This window comes from Danio rerio, chromosome 25 (genome assembly GCF_049306965.1).
Source record: "Danio rerio strain Tuebingen ecotype United States chromosome 25, GRCz12tu, whole genome shotgun sequence".
In the NCBI taxonomy this organism is placed as follows: domain Eukaryota; kingdom Metazoa; phylum Chordata; class Actinopteri; order Cypriniformes; family Danionidae; genus Danio; species Danio rerio.
The window spans coordinates 11,808,107-11,828,766 of NC_133200.1; the positions used below are offsets into that span (position 1 = coordinate 11,808,107).

General features: G+C 33.5%; 2 protein-coding genes across 2 annotated transcripts; both read left to right on the top strand.

Annotated features, from left to right (window-relative positions):
• The first annotated feature begins 1,905 nt into the window (after positions 1 to 1,905).
• si:dkey-52p2.5 lies at positions 1,906 to 14,368 on the top strand. Its single transcript, NM_001327887.1, has 6 exons — positions 1,906 to 2,042; positions 10,964 to 11,206; positions 13,007 to 13,273; positions 13,361 to 13,642; positions 13,731 to 13,841; positions 14,033 to 14,368. The coding sequence occupies exons 1-6, from the start codon at positions 1,961 to 1,963 to the stop codon at positions 14,086 to 14,088; spliced, it is 1,041 nt and encodes a 346-aa protein (NP_001314816.1). The 5' UTR covers positions 1,906 to 1,960; the 3' UTR covers positions 14,089 to 14,368.
• Positions 14,369 to 16,555: 2,187 nt separating this feature from the next.
• On the top strand, positions 16,556 to 20,487 carry mhc1lga (major histocompatibility complex class I LGA). The gene is made up of 7 exons (NM_001327884.1): positions 16,556 to 16,667; positions 18,254 to 18,511; positions 18,682 to 18,960; positions 19,066 to 19,353; positions 19,431 to 19,547; positions 19,633 to 19,665; positions 20,023 to 20,487. The coding sequence occupies exons 1-7, from the start codon at positions 16,613 to 16,615 to the stop codon at positions 20,079 to 20,081; spliced, it is 1,089 nt and encodes a 362-aa protein (NP_001314813.1). The 5' UTR covers positions 16,556 to 16,612; the 3' UTR covers positions 20,082 to 20,487.
• The last annotated feature ends 173 nt before the right edge of the window (positions 20,488 to 20,660 follow it).

Here is a 20,660-nt window from a genome sequence, read left to right on the forward strand (position 1 = left end):
AGGATATTTTCAATCTCAAATAGTCATTTGCGTGTTTTCTTTTTATGTGCAGATTCAAAAGCAATAATATGTCCTCGCAAAACTACTTTACAAGTTTCCCACAAACATGAGTCAGATACGTCTCCTTTATTATTGGTCTCTAAAAATTGACTCAGCTGATTTGAAAGAAATGAGGTGAACTGTTTATCCATTAGCAAATTAGGGTTAAAACGCCAACAATATTGGTTCTTTGGTAAAGACAGACTTAAACCTAGTGAGACGGGGCTATGACCCGAAATTAGGATGTTATGGTATTTAGATGGACAACGTCTTTTATAATTTTGGAGTCAATAATAAAATAATCTATACGAGAGTAAGATTTGTGAACTTGAGAAAAAAAGGAAAAATCCCGACCAGTAGGATTCAGTAATCTCCATACATCCACAAAATTCATGGACTTAATAAGACTTTTTAGAACCCCAACAGACTGGATAGGAGATGGAACACGAGCTGAAGAGCGGTCAAGATAAGAATCTAAATAACAATTAAAGTCTCCCGCGATTATTACGTTAGTAGCATTGGTACCTGGAAGGAGTCCAAATAATTTCCTAAGAAAAGCTGGGTCATCAATATTGGGCCCATACACATTAACACATGTGATTGGAACATTGTTAATACAGCCCGATAAAATAACATCTTTTTGAAAAGAATAGCCACACCTCTTGCCTTGGAAGAAAATGTTGCTTGATATAATTGAGAGATCCAATTTGCCCGCAGTCTTAACTGTTCATTAGCTCTAATATGAGTCTCTTAAAGAAAAATTATATCAGCTGATAAAGAAGACTTTAAATGTGCAAACACTTTGCCACGTTTTATCGGGTGCCCCATTACTCTTACAATCCAACTGACAAAACTCACATTCATATTTTGTTTTTTCTAACAATCATTAATATAACAATCAGAAAGAAAACATCAGAAAACCCATCCAGCTTATTTACACGAGAACTTATAATTGCGTAAACAATTGGTGCAACATAAAACAATGTGGTAACAGCCCCAACCCCACCCCATACCCCAGTGCAGAACAGCATTTTCCCCCCATTCACGGAGCCAGCAAGAGAACAAAGCAAAGAGCACAAATCTTACCTAGGTCTGTTAAAAGAAAAACAGCAGCCACACAAATAAATGTAAAAATAAAAATAGCAATCTTTAGTAATGGAGAGAGAGAAGAAAAAAAAACTCGAAAGGGTCCACTCTCTACAAATAATGTTATTAGTCCTCTACCTCGCTTGTCAATTCAACATCAGTTTTGCTGGAAAGCGCAGCGACCATTTCACGCCAGTTGCGCGTAAAGCTCGCTTGATCGGACCAAAAGCACAGCGACCTCGGGAGTGTTGTCAGGAAAAATATATATCTGGCTGCCCTTGTACTTCAGCAGGATATATATATATATATATATAAGAGTTTTGAGTGCAGAATGGTAAATAGACATTATGTGATAGTTTAGTCTATAAGTTTATTTCCTGACACGGATTTGTGGCAGTTGTGTGATATCTAATTGAGGAAGCTGATTTTCAACATACTTTTATTGTTTATTCATGTTTTTATATTTTTCTCTATTTTTAGAATCAGAACAACAGATTTTTTGTTGATTTGCATGGAGCTCACAGTAGATATACTTTGCTTACATCAACATTAATCGCTTTTTCTTGACGCCTGATGGTACAGAATACTCCTTACCAAAACCGAAGAAGACATAATCATAAGACTTATAAACTAAAAATGTAGTATCTTTGGTGAAAGAGACACTACAAAGGAGTTATTTGGAGCATCATCAGGCTTCTACTGAACATTGTTTTTGTTGTTTTTATCTTCCTTGTTCCTTGTATGTTAAAAAAATCTTGCAAGACGTGTTTCAAACTTTATTACACCTTTCATTAAAACTTTACACACCTCATGCAGTCAATGCAACTTGAGGAAAATGGCTCGGACATCTGAGAACATGATTGGCAAAGTATTATTTGTTCTGTTTCTGCTGTCAGGTCCAACCTCTGTTTTAACTGGTAGGATTTTGTTTAATATGTATTTGTGTTAAATAGATGCAGTGTTTTGTGTTTTGTTTTAGAAAACATGCCCTGTACACTTCAGTCTTCAACACACTTTCTAAGATTCTATTATCTTATGAATTTTGATGCAGAACAATTATGAAATCTACAAATGAATTTAGCAGACACTTTTGTCCGACGAGAAAAATTCTGTTTTCACTTTGCCCAAAGTGAAAATTCAAAAAAATATTTTGTGCTCATGTAGAATGTTCTTTACAATACATAATTGCAAAATTATATAAAGCATGATACAATGGTTACTGCATTACTTTAGGTGGAATCAGATTTTGTGTTTATAATCATCTTTTCTTTGTTAAAGTTTAACTCAAAAAAAGGTTTGTTTCATAGAGTTTTTGTCCTTTTGAATGTGCAAACTGCTAAATAAACACTGCAGAGATCTGAAAATGGAGTTAGTAGATTAAGTTAGATGAACATTTTAATATGCTTCATTCCAAAATGAAACCAAAACCACAGCAAGTTCACTTATAAAGATAATAACACTGGGTCTCTACACTGAAAAAACTTGATACATTATTGTATTATTACTGTATAATGTAAAATTATTTGTTACAGCTAACTTTTTTTTCTCAAAGTTTATCTTTACTTTCGTCCAATCTTTATCTTAAATCAAAAATATTTATTGTGGTCAAGAAAAGAAATTACATTCACATAAAGTAAAAACACTGTTTACTACAAAGGCATTAATATATATGTATTTTTACTAAGTATTTTTATGTAATAAAAGTATATATATATATATATATATATATATATATATATATATATATATATATATATATATATATATATATATATATAGGTAATTTTATATATTTTTAATTTTCCTTAATTTTTTATTTTGACTTGGTTGAAACAAAAAAATTCACATAAAGTAAAAACAGTGTTTACTATAAAGACATTAATATATATGTATTTTTACTAAGTATTTTTATACAATAAAAGTATGTATATATATATATATATATATATATATATATATATATATATATATATATATATATATATATATATATACTTATATATATATATATATATATATATATATATATATATATATATATATATATATATATATATATATATATATTTTTTTTTTTTTTTTTTTTTTTTTTTTAATTTTCCTTAATTTTTTATTTTGAAAATTAAAATGATAAATGTAATTTAATACTTAAAATATTTAGCTTACCCAAGAAAACAAATACATTCACTCAAAGGTAAAATATTGTTTTAGTGTAGACCAGGGATGTCAAACTCAATGGAGGGCCGCAGCCCTGCACAGTTTAGTTCCAACTCTGCTTCAACACACTTACTGGTACATTTAAAACAAGCCTAAAGGACTCAATTAGTTTGATCAGGTGTGTTTAATTAGGGTTGGAACTAAACTGTGCAGGGCTGTAGCCAGTTAGGAACAGAGTTTGACATCCCTGGTATAGACCATGAATTATTCAATACTTAGGTAAAAATTTTGCCTACTTTTTTTTTACTATAAAATTAATGTCAAATTTGACTTTGGACTTATCTAAAAAACATACACGTAATGTTAAGCTATGCTATGGCTCCTGGTTATTTTATTTTCATTTTCTCAGTTATTTCTGAGGTAAACTGCTGGAGCTTTCAGTATGGCTTTAAATGTCATGCAAAATGGTAATTAAACCATTAAAAATCAATCAATCCTGAATAGCAGTGCATTTTTTATGTACTCACATGACATAAAACTGATGGTTTAAAGTAAAATACTTTCAGGAAAAAAAAATTATGCTTTTAGTTTTATCTAGGGGGTAATTTTTTATTTTATATTTTTGCTTTAAGGCAAATTGAATAAAATCATAATTTTATATAAAAATGTTCTTTGAATGTAAGACAACGTAGTTTCACTTTCTTCAGTGTATGAAAAGAAATGCTGCAAAACTGGCTTAAGTTAAAAAAATGGGTGTAAAATATCATGAGGAGGAGCGTGTTTTTTTAACTAACTTAAATATCTTTTGAGAGAAACTCTCTTTTGGAATTGCAATTGAATAGCAATGTGCTTATTTAACTATTAAATTATCTACTAATTAACTATTAATTTTTTTGTTTTTTTGAATTTTTTATTAGAATGTGCAAAAATCATACAAATACAAGAAAACGTCAACAAATAACAAATACAAAGCAACGAAACAAAAACAAAACAAAAACAACAACAATATAGTCATGTACTGGTATGTGCGTGAGTGTGTGCGTGTGAGTGTGTGTATGCATGTAAAGGTAACTTGGTGGACAGGTCAGAGTACATACATAAGGAACAATAACAGTCAATAAATGAAGCAAGTGTCACAGATATAGATAAAACATATAGAAAGAAACCAGTCAGAGGTAGGGAGTAACAACAATGCTTATTAATGTATGATAGCAAAAATAAGAGTAAAAAGAAAGAAAGGACAACAGTAATAACTGACAACAATAATAATAAATCACAAGTGCTACACCAACTACTACTACAGAAAGTTACTTATATTACAACTACTACTGCTTCTACTACAGCCACAACCACGACTACTACTACTACAATGTCTACTAAAACTGATACTACTACAACGACTACCACTACTGATACTACTATAGCGTTTGCTACAACTAATACAACAACGTCTACTGCTACTACTACTACTACTGCTACTACCACCACCACAATCACTTCTACTACATCTACATCAACAACATCTACTACTGATATTACTACACCAACAACGACTACTACTACTACTGTAACTACCACACCATTACTACTTCTGCTACTACTTACATGAACTACTACTTCAATAATCTCTGTAACAATTACTCAATAACAATCGATACTATTACACTGTCTACTACTTCAACTACAACTACTACTACTACTACAACTACTACCACTACAACTACAACAATTGCAACCTTAATAATGATAATGGTATAAATACTTGTAATAATGATAATGGAAAGATAACAGGACAAGTCAGAACAGTAATAATAATAATAATGATTACAAAAAATAAAAATAATACCATTTATGACAAAGGTGTCGAGGAGAGGGGAGGATGGGAAATCAGGGAGAGGACAAGTAATAATAATAATAAATAATAATAATAATAATAATAAATAATAATAATAGTAGTAAGTAGTAAGTAGAAGGGGAGAGAGAGGAAAAGAGAAAATAAACTAATGATAATAAACTAAAATTAATAAAATAATAATAATAAAAATAAATAAATAAAATAAAAATTAAAATTAAAAAAACAGAAAAGGAAGGGGAGGAGTAGAAGAAAAAGAAAAGAAACAATAAGAGAGAAGAAAAATAAAGTTCAGCAAACAAAGCAATGAAAAAAAAAGAATAATAATAATAAAAACTAAATAAATAAAAAAGAAAACACTATATCAATGCTAATTATGAATTATACAAACCCACATGGAAGAATAATATTAAAGATATGTATGATAGATTATTAACTTGATAACTATAATATACTCATGCTGGTAATAATAATAATACTAATAATAATGATAATAATAAAAATAATAACAGCTGTAACAATAAATTGAGGAGGTTGTAGTTGTGTGATGGGCATTGAGGTATATAGTGTTTGTCAGTTGCTTTGTGATGCATTAAAAAAAGTGTAACGTGTGGCATGGATCAGTCCAGTGCAGTGCCCAGACTGCCATGCCTACGTTACACTTTACCCTGTGAATTACATGCAAGTAGATTTTTTTTTCTTTCCTTTTTTGCCTCTCTTCTCACTCCTCTTCTCTTTCTTTCTTTCTCTCCTTTTTTCCCCCTTCATACTTATTCCTTTTTTTTTTTTTTTTTTAATCTGTTGTTGGACTGGTCAGGAGAAGTACTGGTATATAAAAAATAATAATTTATGTATAATAATAATAATAATAATAATAATAAATAGAAAACAAATATTATAAATAATAATAATAATAAAATGAATAAATAACATTGATAGAAACAGGAAAGGGGAACAAATAGAACAAAAGGGAAAGTAAAGAAGTATATAAAGACCGAATTATGATTCTTTTATTTTAATTGTTTACATTATACTTTTTTTTCCCAATTGATTTATTTATTTTAAATTAGATTTAATCCCCTCTTGTTTATGTACTGATGAAGGTGTTGTTAGGGAATGGCTTCAGGCAAAGAGGATCTTCAATGGAGATGTATTCTGTTAATAAGTTTTTCCAGTATGAGATGTGAATGGTATTTCTTGATTTCCAGTTCATGAGGATAGTTTTCTTTGCGATAGTTAGAGCCACCAGCAGAAACTGACCATTTGTATTATTTATATTGATTGTGGATATGTCACCTAATATGCAGAGGGAGGGACACAGTGGGATGTGACAACCCATTAAGTTGGAGAGTGAGTCAGTAACCTTTTCCCAAAATGATGTAATTGAAGTGCAATGCCATAAGGCATGAAGATATGTGTCTGGGGTGTTTTGTGTGCAATGTGAACATATTTCTGAAGTGAAACCTATTTTAAATAATTTCTGCCCAGTTAAATGTGATCTGTGAAGTACTTTGTACTGTATAAGTTGTAAGTTAGCATTTTTAGTCATGGAAAATGTGTTTTTGCAAATTTGAGTCCAGAATGCAGCATTGGGATTAATAAGTCTGTTTGCCATTTAGTGGTTGGTAGAACTAATGCATTGTCTGATTTTGATATCATTTTGTATATTTGGGAGAGCAATTTTTTGGAGGGAGATATATTAATAAACTCTGAGATTTGAGGTGGAAGGTCTAGATTGATTGATTGGTTAGGTAATTTTGACTTAATTGATGATTTGATTTGTAAATATTCCAAAAAGCAATTACTCCCAATGCTGTATGTCTGGGCTATATGGGGAAATGGTGCCAGATTATTATTAATAAAGATATGTTGAAGTTGTGTGATTCCTTTGGCTGCCCATGTGCGAAAGTTAAGTGGCTTCTTGTTGGCTAGGAAATTAACTATTAATTTAACTACTAATTAAAACTACCTAAAGGGGCTCCAGATTTTCAAAAATACCTGAAAATGTTTTGACCTGTGTCAGACAAAAATAGGCTAATATACTTCAAACTTTCAATTTAATTATCACATTCAGGATTTTTTATTTTCACACACCACAACTCGTGTGATTCTCTGTTATGTTTAGGTTTATTTTGACACTTTTCTTTGTGCAAATCCCTTTACGCTTTGTTTTGTTAATGTTTAAAGGAATAGTTCATTTAAAAATGAAAGTTTAAGCAGTGCTCACTCACTTTCCAGTGGGTTCCAACCTGTTTGAGTTTCTTTGTTCTGTTGAACAGTAAATAAGATATGTTTAGGAAAGCTGAAAGACAAAGAAAAAACAATTACAGGTTTAGAAAAAAATACAGTGTAAAACAATTATATTTTTCCAGCTTTCTTCACAACATATCTGTTGTGTGCAACATACTGTATGAAAGAAACTCCAGTTTAAAAAATAGTGGAAAAGTGACATTTTCAGTAAACTATCCCTTTAAAGTTGAGGTGAAGCAGTCAGTGAAGTTTACATGATTATGTCATTTACATTTTGTAAATTGATTTTCCCTTTGATGAAAAAATATATTTGACAAACTTGATTATTGTAACCATTTTAAAGAAAACAGCCTGTTTTACTGTAGCTTTTAGCTCAAGGGTGAAGCCATCTTGAAATATCGCTGTGTCTGATGTCACGGAGTTGGTTCCATTCCTTCAGCTGAACAGATACAGTTGAAGTACTTGACTAAACATGGAGACTGTAAAGCTTAATTGAACCCAATGTGTGAAGTTATGGATGTGAATTGCAAATGTAAATGTAAAATACTGGCATAAAATTTGTGTCTAATATAGCCTTTAGTAAGGCGAGGCAGTGGCACAGTAGGTAGTGCTGTCGCCTCACCGCAAAAAAGTTGCTGGTTCGAGCCTCGGCTGGGTCAGTTGGCGTTTCTGTGTGGAGTTTGCATGTTCTCCCTGCGTTCGCGTGGGTTTCCTCCGGGTGCTCCGGTTTTCCCCACAGTCCAAAGACATGCGGCACAGGTGAATTGGATAAGCTAAATTGTACGTAGTGTATGTGTGTGAGTGAGTGTGTGTGGATGTTTCCCAGGGATGGGTTGTGGCTGGAAGGGCATCCGCTGCTTAAAAACGTGCTTGATAAGTTGGTGGTTCATTCCGCTGTCGCGACCCCCGATTAATAAAGTGACTAAGCCGAAAAGAAAAGAAATAAATTAATAAACTTACTATATATGTATATGTAGTGTAGTCTTATTGCTTAGTGACACAGAATGCCAAATAGCAGTAGTGGTGTCACACAGAGAAAAATAAACACCTACTGCCAACTAGCGTTTCGGAAGTGTATTGCAGAGCAAGAGAAACAGCGCGCAGAAGTATAAATGCACGGCTATGCACAAGGCTTTTGGGAGCATCATGACTAAAACCTTAATATGTTAAATAAAAAATTATATATTTTTTTACTTTTATTTCTTGTTTAAAATGGAAATCCAGTTAGATTCAATTTATTTGGTAAACAAAGCAAGTTTATCATATAATAGATCTACTAAAAAACAGAAAATAATACTTTACAAACTGCACTGTACATAAATCAGTTGAACATTTTCATATTAGTCAATAGTATTACTGTAAATAATTAAAAAACTGAATAAATATAGATTTACACACATTTACTCAAGTAAATAAACAAGATTAATGATGGGTTAAAAATCTGCAGAATTCTGTGCACGCAGATTCCATGTGGGCCTAGTTATCGGAATTGAGAAACAGCCCTAGTCAGGCAAGGTAATACAAAGAGGGAACCGATGTGCTCAAACAATCGATAACCAAAAAGAGGAAAAAAATATATTTTTTTTGTATTAGACACACATCTGATACTTGTTATGATTGCCAGTGGCGTTGTCTCCACTGGTGATTTACTTCCTGCAGTTTGTTCAAATTGCCAGATGGGTTTTCTATATAGGAGATTACTGCTAAACAAACTACAACTCCTAGAACTTCCTGCGCTCATCAACTCCTGCAACAGCTGACAATAATCCGAACACTCACACGCAGACACAGCTGTTGATCATCTACACCAGGGGTAGGCAACCCGCGGCTCTAGAGCCGCATGCGGCTCTTTAGCGCTGCCCTAGTGGCTCCCTGGAACTTTTTCAAAAAATGTTTGAAAATGGAAAACGATGAGGGAGGTAAATATATTTTTTGTTTTAATATGGTTTCTATAGGAGGACAAACAATCTTAACGTTTTCCAATGCTGTAAAGTGTGTAGAATATTTAATTTCAACATTTCTGTCAACGAAGATTTGCGTCATAGCCTGCGACACACGTTTCTATCAGCAGGGTGGGATGCCAGGCAGGTAGCTGTTGTAAACAAACCGGCGGCTGTGTGATGCGCCATGGAGTGCAAGCTGTCTTTGCCAAAGATGTACAGCGGGGCACGCTTTCTCATTTTCCCTCCCTGAGAGAATTCAAAGAAGTCCATCCCGATCACTCACTCAACGGTGATTATTTACAAAGTGCGATCGTTGATATGCAAACTGCATTTGAGAGCAGATTTTGCGAGTTGCGAAAGGAAAAAATTAGACTGTCTTTCCTTGACACACACCCCTGGAGATTAACCCTTCCTTGTTGAGCACATTCCCAGGAATGACTCGAGCTGATCTTGAAATGGAAATGGCAGGCTGCGTTTTTTACAATTAATTAATATTGTAATGAAGTTAAACTTGAACATTAAACATAATTCATTAATATACTGTAATTAAGTTAAACTTGAGACGGCATCGTACAACAGAGTAGTCACGTGGCGCGTCACTCTCTACAGGATGCACTGCAGGGAAATGAACATTTAATCATGAAGGCTCAGTATGTATTTGTAGCCAACGAAGTCATTTTTAAGGTAGGCTAATATAGCTAATTTAAATACATACAGCATGTGTTGCCATCATTATAAGGCTTATATAAGGCTTTTAATTTTTTGCGGCTCCAGACATATTTGTTTTTGTTTTTTTTGGTCCAATATGGCTCTTTCAACATTTTGGGTTGCCGACCCCTGATCTACACTTATTACAAGGACTATAAATACAACTCACCTTCCTTCATTGCACACATTGCCGACGACACTTGTTGTCATGAACATTACAAAGCCGGTTTCCTGTGTTTTTGAATCTAGCCTTGTTCATCTTTTTTGATTTATTGCTGCCTAGTCTGACCTCTCGCCTGTTTATTGAACATGATTATTAGATTGCCCTTGTGTTATTGTTTTGCTCTTGTTTTTGACTTCTGCCTGTATGACTTTGATTATTAAATTGCATTTGGATCCTCACCTCTGTTCTCAGCATCTGCTATGTGACACTTATATTTGCAGCAGCTCCACACATTGGGTTAAGTTAAGCCTTGCAGTCTACGTGTTCAGTCCATTATTTCAACTGTATCTGTTTAGCTGAGGGAACAGAACCAACCACATGATATAAGACTCAACTATATTCCAAGATTGCTGGGCACCTGCGTTACAAGGAATAGTAAATCATGCCCTTTTCTTAAAAATGGTTACATTAATCAAATTTGTAATGGATATTTTCATCAAAGTGGAAATCAATTTGCAAAATAATGTAAACTTAACTGACTGTTTCACTTGCATTTTAAAGCCTCTGTTCAAGCAAATTCATAAACATGTTTTATGTGTTATAAAGCAGACTATCCAGGGAATAGGATAATATTAAATTTTATATAAATCTTTCAGTTCTTTTTAGCAAGTGTAAAGTGAAAGTTAATTGGTTGATTTCTAACTAACACCTGATTGGAAATGTAACCCAGTTTTTGTTAATTTCAAGCCTATTCTTTCTCCACAGATTTTCACTCACTGCAGATACTTGGAACCTACATTAAAGGAGACACCCTATTTCCCCAAATAAGTTTCACATTTATGCTGGACGACTTGACAGTAGGGCTTTATATTACAGAAAGAGATGAATTCATTCCACGAGATAATACTACAAATGAAGATGAGACTGTTTCTGACATGCTTGATAAAATAAAAAATGAATTGCAGCCCTTATTGAAGGGAACATTAATATTTCAGAACAGTACAGAGAGTAAGTTCAATTATTCTATTGGAAATTGCTCAAGTTTATATTATACAATCAGTGTCCGAAATTACAATGGTTCTGCATTTTTTGATTTTCTTTTCTTAAATCAAACTAATAATATTGCTAATTATGTTAATCATAGAATGATAGGGCTAATAATAGGACTAATACAATTGATCGTAGAAGTTATTTAACTTCTACTTCTACTTACTAAATTCTAAAGTCAGGATTTTGCCACTTCAGTCTTGTTAATTCTTGTTTTGGTGGCAGAGTCCAGGCACTAGTCCTGTCATGTCTTGTATGTTGTGCTCTGCTTGAGTTTTCTTGGCTCGTTTTTTTTTTTATCATTGTCTGTCCTTGTCATTGTATGAATGTCATCCTGGTTTCATGTTTAAATTCTAACCATGTGCTTTAGTGTCCTGTTTCATGTAAGCACGTGGTCAGTGAGCTCTCTCATTTGTCGCATTTCCACTGTCGGGCTAGTACAAGCCAGGGCTTTTACCTTTTAAAAAAAGGTAGCCTAGTTTCTGCTTTCACACACCCCAAAAATGCTCTGTTTGCACAATTTGATTAATATCATCATATCCAAATACTTTATAAATAATATTTCAAACCTTGTTTTTAGAAAATATCTAAAATCGTTTTTACGATAGGCCTTTGTAAAATGATAATTTAATATGGCTTTAAAATGGTTTGATTTATGTGTTGTAAACCTACATTGTTATAGCTAGCTTTTGTTGGTTTTATATTGGTTTATTTAATGTGATTTTATTATATCAGTTTTTTGTGCTTCTTTAAATTATTTCAATATAGCTTAGGCTATTTTATCAAGATATGACACTATTGTTTTGAGTCAACAAAAGCGGACACGTAATTTGTTAAATTTTATGTCTGTCTGTTGTATTCATATTGTGTAAAAAAAAGAAACCCAACGGCTCCCGGCATCAACAGAGCTAAAAAGGGAACGCTCTTTTGCTCGGTTTCAAATTCACATACAGGCATCTAAACGCACACAAACACACCTTTTAAACTTGACAAAAACTTTCGAAAACCTTTACTGGCTGCTGTGTCTTTAACATGGTGTAAATATTGTTATGCGTTATTGAAACCAAGAAGGACACAGCAAAGAAAGTTATAAACTAAAACTACTTTATTATTTTATGCAACAGCCTTACATTTGAAAGGGAAACATAAGGGCGATCATACGCAAAAAGACCCCAGCCTATTAGGGAAGATGTTTTCTTTCCCTTATTTATTTGTATATTTGTTTGGCGCATGTACTCGTGTGCGATTGGAAAACTAGTGTCCGCCTCACCTTTCACTCTACCCGAAGCCCCAGCTGACCCTCTTTGGCCCAAGGTATTCAACGGGCCGAAAAAGGCCGGCTGCTGGCCCCGAGAAAGCCCCGCTTTGACAATGTAAATGCGACTGGCCTTAGCTCGCCTTAAGCACGATAGAGGAAACGTGGCTGTTGGTTGCATGTTCTAGTCCTGTTTCTATGTAAACACATGGTTTGTTGTGTTTTGTATTATGTGTTCTTTTGTCTAGAGTCTTGTCTCACCCACCTTGTTATCCTGTTTGTAATTATTATTTTCACCTGTACGCCTGTCTGTTCATTGGTTTGTCTTCTCTATTTATTCTCCTAGTGTGCTGTCCTGTGCTGGACTGTGATCATAAATTCAGTGTCTATGTGTCTTCAAGTTATTTTGTTTTCCTTTTATTAAATAAAATTGTTTTCATTTGCTACATTTGGGTGCTTGCCTCATCTCCTTAAAGCTGTTAGGTTAATCTGTTTTCTACTGACAGGTCCTCAACTTTTTCAAATTGCCTGGCATTGTGAGCTGTTGGACAATAATAAGACTGGACAAATGATTTTGAAGATTGCTTTTAGTGGCTCCACTACAGATGAAGTGAGTTTTTATGGTAACAATTTTACATGTCAGTGCCAAAACAACATGGCAACTGTACCTTTGGAGTATTTCCAGATGCAATTTAAGAGTATATATTACCCAGTCTGCATGACTACCCTCGGAGGTTATTTAGTAAAAAGACAAGTTCAAGTAAACAGAAAAGGTTGGTCTTCAGCTTTTTTTTCTCTGATTTTTATCTACATAGGATTGTGAAAGGGCCACATCTGAACATACTTTATTTCATTCACAGTACAACCGAAAGTCAGACTGATTAAGAAAGTACACCCAAAATCTGGAGGGTTTCGCTTGAGCTGTTTGGCGTCAGAATTTTACCCCTATTTCATCAACCTGACCCTGTTGAGAGATGGACAGCCTGTATCTGACCATGAGGTCACTGGAGGAGATCTGCTGCCCAATGGGGACGGGACGTACCAGATGAGGAAGAGTCTGGAGATCAGAGCAGACGAGAGAGAAAAACACAAATACACCTGCTCTGCCAAACACCTGGACAAAAACCTAGATGTTGATTTCGGTAATGAAATGTACAGTGAAAACTTTCAACACATCACTGAACTGTTTCTGATCTGTTTCTCACTTGCATTTAAATATGTTTGTTGCAGAATTTGACCCCAGTTACCCAGTTAAAATAGTGATTCCCGTAGTGGTGCTTTTGTCTCTGGTGTTGGTGCTTACAGCTGTCCTCATACACAAATGCATGAATAAACAAGCAGGTAGGATTTACTTTGTGAGAAAATAAAATCACCTGAAAATAAATCATCATTTTCAAATTTTATTAATGCCTCTCTGCTTCAAGCGAGTGATTTGCTTTTAAATATTGTCATTTTTTTGTGTAAGTGAATACCAATAGATTGTTTCTTGTCAACATTTGTATATTAGTTTCATTTTTTATTTTTTTTTACAGCATCACCGCCTGAACAACAGGAACCTATTGAGATGGGTGGAAGATTAAGGAAATGAAAAAGAACCAAGTACCAAGCATCTAGTGTATACCAAGCAGTGATTTTGACTCTAGTGTGTGTTGCACTGCAACTAGAATATAATCTTGTGATAGCAAATTCATCTTCTGTTATTTGTCTAGAGGTGGCTCATTTAGCCATAACTTCTGCTTTAAAAGCAATATTATTTGTTGAATTTTGGATTTAGTTTGCGGCTTTTCTTTTTTCCCTTTACAAACTGATGGCTCATGCACTCAAGAGTTGATTTTATTACAATGAACAGAAATCTTAACACTTTTAAATGGTTTATTTGTATTTTTTTTTCCTTCAGACGTTGATGGGAAATTCAATGTTTGACTTGCTGTTAGTTAGAATGAGTGGAATTTACCAGCAAATTTTTTTGTATTTTAAATTGTTCCTTTTTATTTTACATTTGAACCAATTTTTGTTTTAGGTATTCTTTACACTAATATGCATTTGAAATATTGTTTTATAAATGTAGAAAAAGGTGTGTAAAAAATATTTCTAAAAATGATTTCATACGCACAACAAACAAAACTGACAACTTCATGAGGCTAAAGTGAAGAAATTGAGACTGCAGGTGAGTTCTTGAGAGAGTTCTTGGGTTATTTTTTAACTCTCGTCTCATTACCTGAACCTGTTGAAAGATGGACAGCTTGTTTTTCCAGCTTTTTATCTTATTAATAATGGTACGATTCAACAGGACAAAACATCAATAACAGCAGCAATAAGAAAAGTAGTGACATTTTTAATTGTTGTCTGCTTAATGTATGCATTGGTTTGTATCAGATATTTCAGCCAAAATGTGGACTAAACAAAAATAATTATTAAGAGCCACCAGAAAATGTTGTTGATTTTCACATTGACTGAATTAATCTGCATTATTTCCTAGAAAAACTAAAACGTAACACACATATCAGTTGACATACCACAGTTTTGTGAACTGTGCTTCCTTTAACCATTATTGTAAGTCCCTTTGAATTAAATAAATAAACAAACAATAAAAAATGATGATACAGAGGCCAGCTTAATTAAAGGACAAATAATGGCAGCATTGTGGCTCAGCGAACGGAAGTTATGAAATTAACTAAGGGCATACACCCCATAAATCCTTTGCCACTGCCAGAGTAACTGGCTGTTTATTCTGCTGTGGCGACCCCTGAATCAGAAACTAAATAAAAGGATAGTAATTGAGTAATGGTCACACTTTTTACAATTAACAAACCATTAGATCTTTAGCTCTTTCAGACCAATGGTTAGAGAGTATGGACTTGTAATTAAAAGGTCACAGGTTCGAGTCTTGGCACCAGCAGGGATTGTAGGTTGAGGGGGTAAATAATGTGTGTCTGTTCACTGCTGTATGGATTGAAAGCAAAGCACATGGAATTTCTCTTTCCTTAAGAGGGTTTTGGGTAGAATGTACAATCGTACTATCATAAGTGCTATTAAACAACCAATATCCCAGAATTGTAAGAAATAATTTAGTAGTTAATAGTAAAATAAAGTTTTACCCAAAGAATTATTGCCACAGAAGTGGTGAACATCCAAAGAACAGATGAACCATGACGACTGACATTTCCAGCTGTATTGTATGCAGTGAATTTTTCAAATTTAGAATATTATGTGCAATACTTATAATACTTATACTTATAAAATTAAGAGTTGGCTTATGTCTAATACATAATTATTTAAACCTGTCAAACCTTTAAAAAAAATAAAGCTGTCTAATACATAATTATTTATTGCATACCGGTGGTCAGTTAATTCTTTCCCCCAGACATCTTACAGTATCCTATGGAAGCCCATTCCCGCCACTGAATGACAAAAAAAATGAAGAATTTATTTAAAAAAAATATTTCCCAGAGATGGGTTGCGGCTGGAAGGGCATCTGCTGCATAAAAACTTGCTGGATGAGTTGGGGGTTCATTCCGCTGTGGCGACCCCGGAGTAATAAAGGGAATAAGCCGACAAAAAAATGAATGAATGAATATATATATATATATATATATATATATATATATATATATATATATATATATATATATAAAATGATAAAGTCAGAAATCTGAGTTAAGTCGCAATTCCGAGTTATTAAGTCAGAATTCTGAGTTATAAATTCACAATACGAGTTAAGTCAGAATTCCGAGTTATAAAGTCGCAATTCTTAGTTACAAGTCGCAATTCTGAGTTAAAAAAAAGTCTTTTGAATTTCGACAATTTCTCACAACATTTCATATTACGTTACGGGAGTTCCTGTCGCAAGCAGGTGAACGTTTCTGACTATCAGATCAAAATAACTAAAGCATTTGTTGAATCTCTAGTAGTAGAATAGTCATCCATTTCTGCACACTAATCCAAGGATACACTTCAGTTTTTTTTAATCAGATGGAGTCATGTTTACTGACTTGCTAAACTGGAAAATCAAGGAAGCTATGCTTATCAGCGATCAGTAAACAGTCATTTCTCTCAAAGAAGTGTGGTTTTGTAGTGAGCAGAAGTGAGTGCTGATACAATCTGCTAGAAATATGTGCAAAATTATTTTTCTCCTTTTGTTTTTACTTCCAGCTGCAGCTCCTAAAGGTAAGATTTCAAACAAGTTCTTAAACCTGCTTAATAGATCTGTTGTGTTTTTTCAACCACTATATCAGTGCTATAAGAAATATTATGTACAAATTAAAAGTTAGGAGCGACAAATTTTGGCCCTAACTTGACCTACATTTTGCCTGACTGCTATTTAAATGTCTAAAGCCGTTTACAGCCTGATATTTTTCAAATGTGCGCACACATTTATATGACCCATTATTCTAATTATGTACATTCTCAAAACACTTTCATTCTCCACACCTCAGGCGTTGCTTTGGTTGCTGGTGTAACCAAAACATAATCGCCAGAGGCAATTCTCCATTTCATCTATTTTCTAACGCTTTTTGAAATGTGTGGTCACTCATTTACGGTCGATGCCATCGTGTTCAGGCAAAAAAAATTTAGCTCTGAAACAGAATGTACTTCTAGTAAGGCTTATCTACAGTATCTGCAAGCCTAAAAAGCAAAAAAATAAAAATAAATAAATTTACATTGATTTGATTTGATTTATTTATCTTTGAACAGAAATATCATACATAAAATATCATTAACAAAAAAATACTTTCTCACCCCATTACCACATAAATCATTTGTCTATTATTTTACTTACCTCTTCTTTTTCATGAAATTTATTGTTATTGTTGTCATATATAAGTTACTGTGTTGAAATTTGGGGGAATACATATAAATCTAATTTACGATCCATACGTACAATGCAGAAAAACGTCCTTACAACATACAAATCCTTTATTTTTCAAATTATATACTCAAGTTCAACGATATGGTTAAATTTAAAACAGCACAAATTATGTTTAAAGCTATATGGGAAAAAAATACTTCCAAAATGCATGCAAAAGTTTTTTGAGGGAAGACAAGGATGATCTAATCTGAGAGAAGAACTACATTTTAGGAGGCTGAAAACAAGGATAACTTTAAAAAGTTTGTGCATGTCTGTGTGTGGTGTAAAACTATGGAACACTCTAGATCAGACTCTCAAACAATGTCAGGATAATAATCAATTTAAAAAGTTGTTTAAATATATATTATTAAAAGATTATAATAATGAAGGTAATTGAAAAAGGATAAAATGAGAAAGGTATGATGAAATTGTAATAAATGGCTACTTGCAGTACTATTTTTTTTCCTTTGGGTTTATGTCACAAAATGTAAAGGTACAAGTGGAATCAAATATATAATTTGTCTAAGATGCCAAGTTTAGCATCCAAAAATAAATGTAAATATAAAACAATAATTACAAATGCTTAAGTTGTTTGAAAATATTTGATGTTATTTGAAATAATAATTTTAATTATAAGCAAATGACTTGTCTTGAATCATCCATTCAACATTGTCAGCGGAATACATTTTTTGTACAGATTTATGCAACACAATGAAACACCATGGTTAGCATGTCTGTTTAGATATAACATTTCCTGGTTTCATAGAAACTTGTGATGCGATGAAGAATGTTAAACATGTTAAATCTAAATTTAGATAAAAACAGAACAAAAGTTACAAAACAAATGATGATTTATTCATTTATTTTTATTATTGTTTTAATTTTTCTACTTTATTTCCCACAGGCTCTCATTCTTTATGGGTTGTTGCAACGTACATTAAAGGACAAACACCATTTCCTGAATTTAGTTATGTATTGATGTTGGATGATATCACAGTTATGTACTATAACAGTGATACAAAGACTTTTTTTCCGAGAGGAAACACAACAGCTGAAGATGATTTGTATGGTTCAAAAGATCACCTCATCATACATGATTTTATGCGTTCAACTTTTAAGGACAAATGGGGATTAGCAACAAAAAAATTGAATAAAACTGATGGTAAGTATTTTTTATTGTTATATTCAACTAAATAGCCATTTAAAGTTAATAAAAAATGATGATTGTACAAAACATATAATAAATAACTTTAAGTATAATCTTTGTTTTGTGATTGTGAAATTTTTAAATCATAAACACTTTTTCTTAAAGACGTTCTCTCTCTGTTAAAGGTGTCTTTGCCCTACAGCAGCTGGTTGTGCTTGACCTAAGGGCCGATAGTGAACCAGGACAAATTATTTCACAAAATACTTTTGAAGGATGTATCACAGATGAGGTGCGATATGTTGACAAGAAGCTTACATACCAGGGTACTTTAAATGTCTCGGCTCCTGTGCATCATATTCATCATGAATACGTCAAGTACCTCTGTGAAACATTAATACATCCATTTTACTTCAAAACACTCAAAGGTTACCTTATAAAAAGGAGAAATCAAATCAATAGAAAAGGTAAAATGACAGACTCCAGCATAGAAAGTTGACAAATAATTTACTTTTAGCATTTTTCAGGCTACAATATATCAAAAGATTCTCTTTCTGTTGTCTCTTTTCCAGTCAAACCCAAAGTCAGACTCATTCTGAAAGCAAACTCAGATTCTGGAGGGTTTCGTGTGAGTTGTTTGGCGACAGGGTTTTACCCTCGTCACATCAACCTGACCCTGTTGAGAGATGGACAGCCTGTATCTGATCATGGGGTCACTGGAGGAGATCTGCTGCCCAATGGAGACGGGACGTACCAGATGAGGAAGAGTCTGGAGATCAGAGGAGAGGAGAGAGAAAAACACAAATACACCTGCTCTGCCACACATCTCAGTCTGGACAAGAAACTGGACATCACTTTAGGTAACAAGGTGAAAATACTTTCAAAATATCACAGAACTGTGATCTGTTTGTGATCTTTTTTTAATGTCTTGTTGCAGAATTTGACCCGGGAGAACTATTTAAATCAGTGATTCCCGCAGTGTTAATAGTTTTGTCTCTGGTTTTGGTGTTTATAACTGGAGTCGTCATATATAAATGCTGGATGAGACAAGCAGGTAGGATTCACTTTGTAAGAAAAATTAAAACGCCTAAAGATAATTAAAGCAATTTCATAATATTCCTTAATGCTTTTTATTGTAGCCTCGCCCAAAAAAGATTATTCCCCTTCTTCAAGTGAGTGTTTTGTTTAATAAATATAATTTTGTCTTTTTTATGTGATTTAAATAATGTGCAAGTGATTACTTAAACTAGTATTTCTCAACCACGTTCCTGGAGGACCACCAGCTCCGCACGTTTTACATGACTCCTTAACCAAACACACCTGAATCAGATCATCAGCTCATTAGCAGAGACTGAAAGACCTGTAATGGGTGTGAGAGACAAAGGAGACATCCAAAACATGCAGTGCTGGTGGTCCTCCAGAAACGTGGCTGAGAACCGCTTACTCAAATGATTCTTCTATATAATTTCATATAAGTTTACACTTTTGCACATTCTGTTGTCTATCTAAAAACTAACTTTATTTTTTAGCATCTGAAGAAAGCATTGGCACAACAGCAACACATGAACCACAACAGGAAGCCACTTAAACTGTAGCTCCCGAAGGAAACCCACGCAAACATGGGGAGAACATGCAAACTCCACACATGCCAACTGACCCAGCTGGGACTCAAACCAATTGATGTTCTGTAATTGTTTTAAACAGAAACCTACAGCCATAACGTCTGCAGCAATATTATTTGTTGAATTTTGGATTAAGTTGGCCGTTTATTACATTTTACTCTCGTCACATCAACCCGACCCTGTTGAGAGATGGACAGCATGTATTTCTCCAACTTTTTCCACCTTTTTAATAACAGTATTATTCTAAAGGACAAAGCATCAATACCAGCAGCAACTAGTGTGACTACAGGAGGAGCCATTAAGCCTGGTTTATACTTCTGCGTCAATTGACCGGCGTAACCCACAGCGCATGCAACGCGCGTAGCTGTGCATTTAATAATAATACTTCTGCACGCAGTCTCTGTTGGTCTGCATTAACACTTCCGAAACGCTTTTTGGAAGTGAGGTGTAAATGTTCCTCTGTGTCGAGTTTCTTCGCTGCTGTTTTGCTTTTCCTGAACACTTCCGGGATGTACAAGTGGCTCAAACTCGCTCATTTTGAGGCA